Consider the following 9,950-nt stretch of genomic DNA (forward strand, 5'->3'; position numbering starts at 1 on the left):
TTACTGTTGCTTCTTGACCCTCGTACAGGTTTCTCAGGAGACAGGTAAGGTGGTCTGGTACTCCCATCACTTTAAGAATTTGCCACAGTTTGTTGTGATCCACACAATCAAAGGCTTTAGCGTAGTCAATGAAGCAGAAATAGACGTTTTTCTGGAATTCTCTTGCTTTCTCCATGATGCAGCGCATGTTGGCGATTTGATCTCTAGTTCCTCTGCCTCTTCTAAACCCAGCTTGTACTTCCGGTAGTTCTCGGTTCGCATACTGCTGAAGCCTAGCTTGTAGGATTTTGAGCATCACCTTGCTGGCATGTGAAATGAGCGCAATTGTGCGGTAGTTTGAACACTCTTTGGCGTTGCCCTTCTTTGGAATTGGAATGTAAACTGACCTTTTCCAGTCTTGTGGCCACTGTTGAGTGTTCCAGATTTGTTGACATATTGAATGCAGTACTTTAACAGCATCATCTTTTAGGATTTTAAATAGCTCGGCTGGAATACTGTCATCTCCGCTAGCTTTGTTGTTACTAATGCTTCCTAAGGCCCACTTGACTTCACTCTCTAGGATGTCCGGCTCAAGTTCAGTGACCGCACTTTCATGGCTATCAGGGACATTCAGATCTTTCCTGTATAGTTCTTCTGTGTATTCTTGCCACCTCTTCTTAATCTCATCTGCTTCTGTTAGGTCCCTGCCTTCTTTGTCCTTTATCATGCCCGTCTTTGCACAAAACGTTCCCTTGAGATCTCCAATTTTCTTGAAGAGATCTCTAGTCTTTCCCATTCTGTTGTTTTCCTCGATTTCTTTGCATTGTTCATTTAAGAAGGCCTTCTTGTCTCTCCTTGCTATTCTCTGGAACTCTGCATTCAGTTGGGTATATCTTCCCCTTTCTCCCTTGCTTTTCGCTTCCCTTCTTTCGTGAGCTACTTGTAAAGCCTCATCAGACAGCCACTTTGCTTTCTTGCATTTCTTTTTCTTTGGGATGGATTTCGTTGCTGCCTCCTGAACAATGTTACGGACCTCCATCCATAGTTCCTCAGGCACTCTGTCTATCAGGTCTAATCCCTGAAATCTATTCCTCACCTCCACTGTATATTCATCAGGGATATGATTTAGGTCATACCTGAACGGTTTAGTGGTTTTCCCGATGTTCTTCAATTTAAGCCGAAATTTTGCAAGAAGCAGCTCATGATCTGAGCCACAGTCAGCTCCAGGTCTTGTTTTTACTGACTGTATGGAGCTTCTCCATCTTTGGCTGCAAAGGACATAATCAATCTGATTTCGATATTGACCATCTGGTGACGTCCATGTGTAGTGTTGCCTCTTGTGCTGTTGGAAAAGAGTGTTTGCTATGATCAGCATGTTCTCTTGGCAAAACTCTATTAGCTTTTGTCCTGCTTCATTTTGTACACCAAGGCCATGCCTGCCTGTTATCCCAGTGATTTCTTGACTTCCTACTTTAGCATTCCAATCCCCTATGATGAAGAGGACATCTTTTTTTGGTGTTAGTTCTAGAAGGTGTTGTAGGTCTTCATAGAACCGATCAACCTCAGCTTCTTCGGCCTCAGTGGTTGGGGCATAGACTTGAATTACTGTGATGTTGAATGGTTTGCCTTGGATTCGTACTGAGATCATTCTATCATTTTTAAGATTGTACCCCAGTACTGCTTTTCCCACCCTTTTGTTGACTATGAGTGCTACTCCATTTCTTCTAAGGGATTCTTGCCCACAATAGTAGATATGATGGTCACCTGAATTAAATTCGCCCATGCCTGTCCATTTTAGTTCGCTGATTCCCAAGATGTCAATGTTCAGTCTTGCCATCTCATGTTTGACCACCTCCAGCTTACCTTGATTCATTGATCTGACATTCCAGGTTCCTAAACAATATTGTTCTTTACAGCATCGGATTTTCTTTTCACCACCAGACACATCCACAGCTGAGTGTCCTTTCGGCTTTGGCCCAGCCGCTTCACTCTTTCTGGAGCTACTTGGAAATACCCTCTGCTCTTCCCCAGTAGCATATTGGACACCTTCCGACCTGAGGGGCTCATCTTCCGGCGTCATATCTTTTAGCCTTGTGATACGTTCCATGGGGTTTTCTTGGCAAGAATACTGGAGTGGGTTGCCATTTCCTTCTCCAGTGGACCACATTTTGTCAGAACTCTCTGCCATGACCTGTCCGTCTTGGGTGGCCCTGCACGGCATAGCTTATGGCTTCACTGAGTTACGCAAGCCCCTTGAATTTGGAACCTTTATCATGAGAATCAAATGGCTATGACTGACTTAGAGCCCCACTCAGTAGCACCAGAGATAAGACCCATTATCTATTTGCCATGCCAGAGCACAACCCTGACACATTCAAAACCATAATAAAGAAATTAGTGTGTATGCATATTTTCTGCATGTTTCCTCCACAGCCAAGAACTCATCAGATGGGATTACTTATTTTTTCCTAAACCCCTATTTTCTTATACATTAGGAGCTGAATATCATCTGGCCAGAACTGAGGGTTATCCAAACCAGCTCCTGCAAAACTGACCATCTGTCATGAAAATAATAACAAATAGTCTTGTGGCACCTTAAATATTAAGAAATTTATTATGGCATAAGCTTTAAGGAAATATACTCCACTTCATCAGATGCATCTGGTGGCAATTTAAACCAGGAGTGCACAACATTCAGCCCCCAAAACCTCATCCAACATCAGCTGTGGTGGCATATGCACCCCCCCACACACACTGACAAACCACTGCAACTTGAGTGTGTTCTTTCTATGGCACCACTAGTGCAGTGGGGAACCGTTTTCTACGCATAAGTAAGCAGGACTGAATAATTCTGGAGCACTTTCAAATGGTATCCCAGATACCAAGCCCCTGAATGTCTCCTGAAAAGTAAGCTGGACAAGCTTCTTTATAGCAACCCAAAAGTAAGCAGGACTGAATCACTCAGCAATATGTTCGAATAGTACCTGAAATACCAAGCCTCTGCATGTCTATGTCAAGTAGTGATGTACGAACCGCTCCCTTTCCGGTCCATAGAGGGGCCATCCATGCCACTCAGGGCCCCTTGAAAGCCTCTGGAGCTGCTTCGCGTCTGGGGCAGTTCGTGGAGTGGCTCTCCGGCTCTCTCTACAAGGCGATACACTAATGGCGGCTGCCATTAGTCTATCACTGGGAAAAAATACAGATGCAAATGGCGTATTGTAAGCTACTTGAGGCTGTAAAGTATTGATTCTGACCTAAATACAGCCATAAACGGATGAAATTCAGGTCAAAATCAGGGCTTTACAGCTGCAAGTGGTGGACAATATGCCATTTGCATTTGCATTTTTCCTAGCGATAGGCTAATGGCTGCTGCCATTAGCGCATTGCCTTGTATAGGGAGCAGGAGAGCTGCTCTGCATGCAATCCTCCAGAGCTGGAGGTAAGTGGTGCCGTTCCACCATAGAATCCGAAGGTCAGAGTCTTCGGAATCCAGCCTCATTTGAGTCCGTGGTGGAATTCTCTGCCATCCCTAATGTCAAGTCCCCAGCACTCCTGGCATGTTCGTAGTCAAACCAAGAAGTCAGTCTCCAAGTACATCGTCTTTCTTATGAGAATCAAATCAGTCCAATAGAGGTTCAGGTTACAGACCTGATCTAATGCTAAGATCCCTGATTAAGCAGGCACAATACTAAATAGCCTACATAAAGATCTCTTTCAGGGATGCACTACAGTAGGAGAGAAAGTTGTTGCAACTCTGGTGCCGGTCTGCAGCACAGAACCGGAAAGGCTTTCTCAGTCCCATGCTCAGGCAGGGAGGGTCTTCCCCTAGACACCTCTTGTGATGGGCCAACCTTGTCGAATGCCTTACTTCCCTATGCTGCTCCTCCCTCTTGACCTTGCATCTGATCCTTGCACCTGTCGCGCCCACCTCCCACCCCTCTGTGAGCTGTTGTGTTCCCATAGGATGAGAGGTTATGACTGAGCTTTGATCCAACTGAATAGCCTGCACCTGTGAAGACTCTTCCCTGTCTCTGTCTCCCTGAGGCTCAAGTTCTTCCCCCTTCAAACTGTGCTTCATCTGACTCTCCTCTCCCGTGGCCTCTGCACAAAGACTGAGCCCAGTCCTGACAGTCGACTCACAAGGAAGCATGAGCAGCATGTCTACTCACAAGGAAGCAGGACATGCCCCTACCCAGAATTAAACAGGACAGGCAGCTGTACAACAAGTGTCAGAAGCAGGCAGAAGTGAATTGCTCAGCACCTCCCACCTGAGGTTGGACTTTTCCCAGCAAAGCCCTAAGAACAGCACGCTTTCTCAGTGATTAGCAGGGAATAACTCTGGACTCCGATCAGCTGCTGATTAGAGATCTCGGGTTGGATCCGCCCTCTATATCTTGCTGGTACAAGGGTTCTGGTCCCCTGAGGTTCCTGTGTCTGATTTTTGGAGGTCTCATCTTTTACGCAGGCACACTAGGGGTCGATGGGATGGACTCACCTCCATCCAGGTTGCACGGGAGCTCAGTGAGATACCATCCCCACTCACATGGGCCGGACCTGCTCGGCGATCCTCCCTGCTCGCCCCGCCCCCACCTGCTGAGCCGTGCAAGCCAAGCCACCCTTCGTCTGTGTGACAAGGACTCAGACAGTCATGCCTTGTGCACACAAGAGCTGTATGGGCACAAGGGCTTGACTGCCAGAGTCCTCAGTGTCATGCATGCCCCAAACACTCTTGAAAGGAGCAGATGGCTGGAGTGGTTGGGTCTTGAGTGGTGCCAAGGCCTCATCCTGCCCCAGTCAGCTGGTAAGGGCTTGACAGCCAGTGGGGGCAGGACAAGTCCTCCTTGGTGCTGCACTCGCCCCAACTACTCTTGCCATCTCCTCCATGCAAGGAGGAGATACTGAGGGTGGCTGGGGCGGGGGCACAGGCACAGCAATGACAACTCCTGGCTGCAGCCAGCTGCACCCTCCAGGGCACTCAGCGACTGGATCCATTAGCATCCCAGGGCTCATTGAGGAGGGACCAGTGGGGCAGGCATGGGGGAGTCCGCCAGCCTCCCAGACCCAGCTGGGCACTTGTGACATCCCTAACGCACAGCTCTCCCCATTGAGCAAAGTCCCCCAAGGGGTTGCTGTGGGGAGGTAAGTGCTGAAGTCTGTTTCTGCCAATTCAGTTCCATGTGCCTAAATCTAGATCACGCCCCCTGAGATTTGGCTTGCTGGAAGGGGGAGGGGGGCATGGCCTGGGGAAGAAGCTGGCAGGTCAACTAAACCATTGGGGAAAAGCGGGGGAGTGTCACTGAATTAGTGAGAGACCGTGGGAGCAGCAAATAGCTGCATGCAGCCCACAAGTTTTGCAAGTAGGGATGGTGGAGGAATCTGGATGGGGGCTAGAGCTTGGTGAATTTTCACCAGCTCAGCCCCCCGGCTCTGGCTCGTGGATCCCTGAAGTGGCCTGACTGGGCATGCATTGAGTTGGGCAAGCTGAGGGTTTCCACTATTTTTTCTTTGGGAAAATAGTGATTTGCACAAAATCATCGCATGGATATTTATGGAAATCGTGATTTGCACAATATCACGGGCGTAAATGTGCAATTTGTGCACAATTGCAGGTATAGATTTGCACTAATTGTACTATTTACGGCCGTGATTATGTGCAAATCATTATTTCCATAAATAGTCATGCCCTAAATTGTGCTATTTATGGACATATTTTTGCACAAACTGCCATTTCCCTAAATATTCATACCCACAATTTTGCACAGTTCGTGACTTGTGGTGGGAAGAACAAAAAAGGTGGAAAGGTTCCCGAGTCTCAGGAACTCACACCCTTCTTGGCTCACAAATGCTCACAAAGCCGGGGGCCTCATGGGGACCCATCGAGCCAAAAGCAAACGGGGTTTCTTCACGCTGGCCGTCGTTAGGTGCAACACTGCCTTAAATAGCAAGGGCGCAACCCTATCCATGTTTAGAGAGAAAGAAGTTCTACACCCCCCAGCATTCCCCAGCCAGCCGTGAGGGTTGTGGAGCTTCCCCCCCATCTAAACATGCATAGGATTGCACTCTAACAAATGTATTGTGGCATAAGCTTTCATAGACGATAGTCCACATAATCATATGCATGAATTCCTATTGAGAGATTGGGGTATCTGTGTGTGTGTGTGTGTGTGTGCTCACAGACACTACACAGGGTAGGGGGGGATTATAAATGGCGAGATCAGGGGATAATTAAATGAAGAAAATACTAATGCCCATGCTTATTTGCTAGGGCTGATGGGAGTTGTAGGGCCACCCCTGCTCTTGTTGAATTGTCACTCGGCAGTGTCTTATTTCCAAGATATGCGCCAGAGTGTTCTGGGAGGCTGAAGTATTTCTCTCACAGTTTTTTGAATATTACAGTTCTGATTTGTCTCCATTTATTCTTTTGCATACCGACTGGACTGTGTGCCAGAAGGGCATAGCTGACAGAACATGGCATATATCACCTTGGGAGATGAGCAACTGAATAAACCCCTAATGTTGTGGGTGTGAGATTATTAGGTCCTCTAATACAACTGCTAGAGTTGATATGGGGACAGAGTGGGAATCTGGGATTCTTGCAGGGCCTGGTCTCTGTGTTTATATCCTTGTTATGTGGCTGCTTATTGCTACCCAGTAGCTGTTTTACATCAGGAGGTTGTCATGTTTCCTATAACAGGCTAATATTGCTACTATTATGAAAAAGATACTGTTTTGTGTGTCAATAATTTCATGGGCTAGGTGGTCTCCAACATTTGGTTTTATAGTGATTCCTGTTTAACTACCTAAATCGAATGAGAACATCCAAAATAATCAAGACATAGATAAAAGTTGTGCTGAAGAAAATCCTATTTCAGAGATTGTATAATTTTGTAGAGAAGACCTCTAGCTTGGTTGGCTTTCACTGGGGCTAAAATGAATTCATGGATGAGGGACTCAGGTGTGGCTGAACATTCATCCTTGTTCCAGACACAGGGGGAAAACTTCATTTTCTGTTGTAGTTGCAGAAATTAAGTCTGCTACCTTGGTTTTATCTATTCTGTTGTTGACTGATTATTGTTCTGTGTATTTTTGGTTCATTACCCTATGGTATTTCATGATAATTTTTATCTGGCTCCTTCAGCTATGACTACCTGCCAATGCTGAACGTTCCAGAGGTTCAAAGTTCCTCCATCTCCCATTCCTTTCTGTCTGGTTCTTGATGAATCCACGGCATGGAGAGCATGTGCGACAGCATAGACAGCATTGTAGATATTGTAGCTCTGGCCAGACAGCCTCGTTTCAAACAGAAAGCCAGAGAGGCTCCCCAGCTTCTCCGTCCCAGTGCAGTTTTCCTTGTTTGGCATGTAGAGGTTATACGTAGGGAGGGAACAGTGAAATGCATTGAACCAGAACAGATGGATGAAATTTAAAGTAGACTTGAAAGGATTTATCATCTCAACCAAATCTTGAAATCCTGGCACCACGTTTGTATGGAGGGTGAATGACAAGGTGCCATTGAAGGATTTAGTGGTGAATTTTCTCACAGATCCTACAGCTGTGAAATCCCATTCAGCTGTTGTGATCCATACCCTCTCCACAGGGTAGTTGTAACCAATTTCTTCAGAGTATAAAATGAGTTGTAAAGCCTCCAGAGACTGACTGTCTCCATACACAAGAATCACATTGGTTTCACTCATTGAGAGAGCTGATCGAATTGGTCCCAATTTCTCTTGTAATAGTTTCCTTTGTGCCTGTGCTGTCACAAGTGGGATCATCAGTGTCCAGGCAATGCAAATATCATTAGGCAAGAGCCTTGGTGTCAGGCCCCGAAGAAAGGTTTCTCCACTGTGGTCATCTGAAACAAGGAGGCCAATCCAGTTCCATCCAAAATGCTCCAAAAGCTGAACAATCCCAACATACTGAGGATCTTCATTTGGAACCATCCCATAGAAAGAAGGGAACTGGGTTTTGTCCCTCAAAGCTGGATCAAAGAAGCTATAGCTGATCTAATGGGGAAACGATGGTATTTTCAAGACTGAGTAATGATGTCATTTTTCTTGATCTCAAATGACTTCATGCAAGCATCTGACAAGGTTAACATTTTGATCTCATTCAATATAATCTTCTGGCTAAAACTGTGGGTTCTAACGGTCCAATCCTACATGTCCCACTCACCTGGTATTATTGATACTAAGGATCCCAGGGAAGAAACTGGAATTGTCAAGGTTTATAGTTCTTATGCAGCACTCACAACTAGGATTCTTAGTGTTGTGGCTTTTTGCTAGGAACGTAGGAAGTAGGGATGTTAGAGAATTCTGCCACGGATCCCAGAGAGGCTGAATTCCAGTGAATTCGGCCCCCCAGAAACCCTGGCGGAGTGGAGCAACCCGCCCCACCACCCCACAAAAGCCCCACGAAACAGAGCCTACCTGGCTGTGGTTCTGGAGGCAGCAGCAGCTCCAGTGGCGGTGGTGGCTCCGGCGGCTCCAGCCGCTGCCTGTCTGAGGCTACAAATGGCAGTGGCTACGCCGGCCGCCATTTGCGTCCTTGGCAAGCCATGACAGGCTACGTAAGTACCTACATAGCCTATCACAGATCATGGCAGGGACGCAAATGGCTTAGCTGCCGCCATTTGTGTCCCTGCCCTGAGCCGAGATAGGCTACATAGATACTTATGTAGCCTATCATGGCAATAGGAAGGAACGCAAATGGCGGCTGTCATAACTGCCGCCACTTGCATCTGTGTTTTTAGCCACAATGGGCTACATATATATTTACGTAGCCTATCACGGCTAAAGACATGGATGCAAATGGCGGCGGCTACGGCGGCCGCCATTTGTGTCCCTGTGTAGCCCAGCAGCCGGATGTTCGGCTGTGGGCGGCCCTGGCTGGCTGTTCCACAGAGTCGCTGCGAAGCGGAGCCGGCCGGGGAGGATTCCGGGTGGAGGAACAGAGCGCCCCCCCCCACAGATTGCCCAGCACAGAGCCAGGTAAAAGTTTCGTACATCCCTAATAGGAAGCCCCCTTCTACTGACTCAGGACCTTGGTCTATTTAGGCCAATATTGTCAACACTGACTGGCAGTGGATTTCCAGGGTTTCAGGCAGGATCCTTTCCTAGCCCTACCTGGTGATGCCAGTGATTGAAACACAGAGCTTCTGCATGCAAAGCAGGTGTTTCTATCCCACAGCTCTGGGCCTTGCCATTCCAGCAATCACCATAGGTACCATTATGGCAGTGCAGTCCAAAAAGATACCAGTGGCCTCGCCAGAAACTTTTACCATTACCGATTTTGTTGTGCTAATTCTAAATACATACCTGTGGTACCTTGTAGGTATTCAAGATGTTAGCCATCTGGATGGAGTTCTGGGAGGTCAGCCCTCCAATGACAGCCATTAATTTATCTCCCCTAACACATTCATAATTGGGGGGATTCCCTTGATCCCTGAAGAGAAGACTCAGAGTGTCCCAAGAGCTTTGCCTTGAATTAAAAGCACTATCATATATCATGGCTCCTAGGGTGGTGTTGGGTAACAATTTAGCATTCTTGTTAATCTCATGAATGGCAAAAATGAAGGCAAGTACATACTGGTAGTTTTTAGAGACCATGCTGCAATGAGATTTGCATAGAATGTGAAATCAGGTGTGTCACAGGTTGTACTGTGTTTTTCCATCTAACTAAATAAGAAGCTGCCACCAGCGCAATAGACAAAATGTTGCTCATACTAATAACTGATCTTCTACAATGATAACATGAGCTCCAGGGTTGGACAGTGTCCATAGCAGGGGTAGGCAGTGTGATGCAGTGGACACCAACATGCCACAGACATACCAAGACACCCAGCTTCTCCAGTTTTAATTTGAAATGTTTTTAATATTTTCTGAGGGGCAACTGGGATTCCTTCAAAGCAAAGTGGGAGCTTCTAACTATTGCCATCATATTTCCCCATGAATCCATCTGGTAGGTTGTCATTT

At 46.8% G+C, this 9,950-nt stretch overlaps 1 protein-coding gene across 1 annotated transcript in view; it reads right to left on the reverse strand.

Annotated features, from left to right (window-relative positions):
* LOC146342300 (vomeronasal type-2 receptor 116-like) overlaps positions 1-9,371 on the reverse strand; it is a 40,459-nt gene extending 31,088 nt beyond the window's left edge. The window contains exons 1-3 of the mRNA XM_084807790.1: positions 9,294-9,371; positions 7,128-7,982; positions 4,534-4,602 (exon numbers count right to left, since the gene is read on the reverse strand). Of these exons, the coding sequence (XP_084663916.1) occupies positions 4,534-4,602; positions 7,128-7,982; positions 9,294-9,371 (1,002 nt within the window). The remainder of the gene's footprint in view (positions 1-4,533; positions 4,603-7,127; positions 7,983-9,293) is intronic.
* Between the last annotated feature and the right edge of the window lie 579 nt (positions 9,372-9,950).

This window comes from Heloderma suspectum, chromosome 6 (assembly GCF_057233095.1).
Source record: "Heloderma suspectum isolate Gila_16-S chromosome 6, 16-S_ref, whole genome shotgun sequence".
In the NCBI taxonomy this organism is placed as follows: domain Eukaryota; kingdom Metazoa; phylum Chordata; class Lepidosauria; order Squamata; family Helodermatidae; genus Heloderma; species Heloderma suspectum.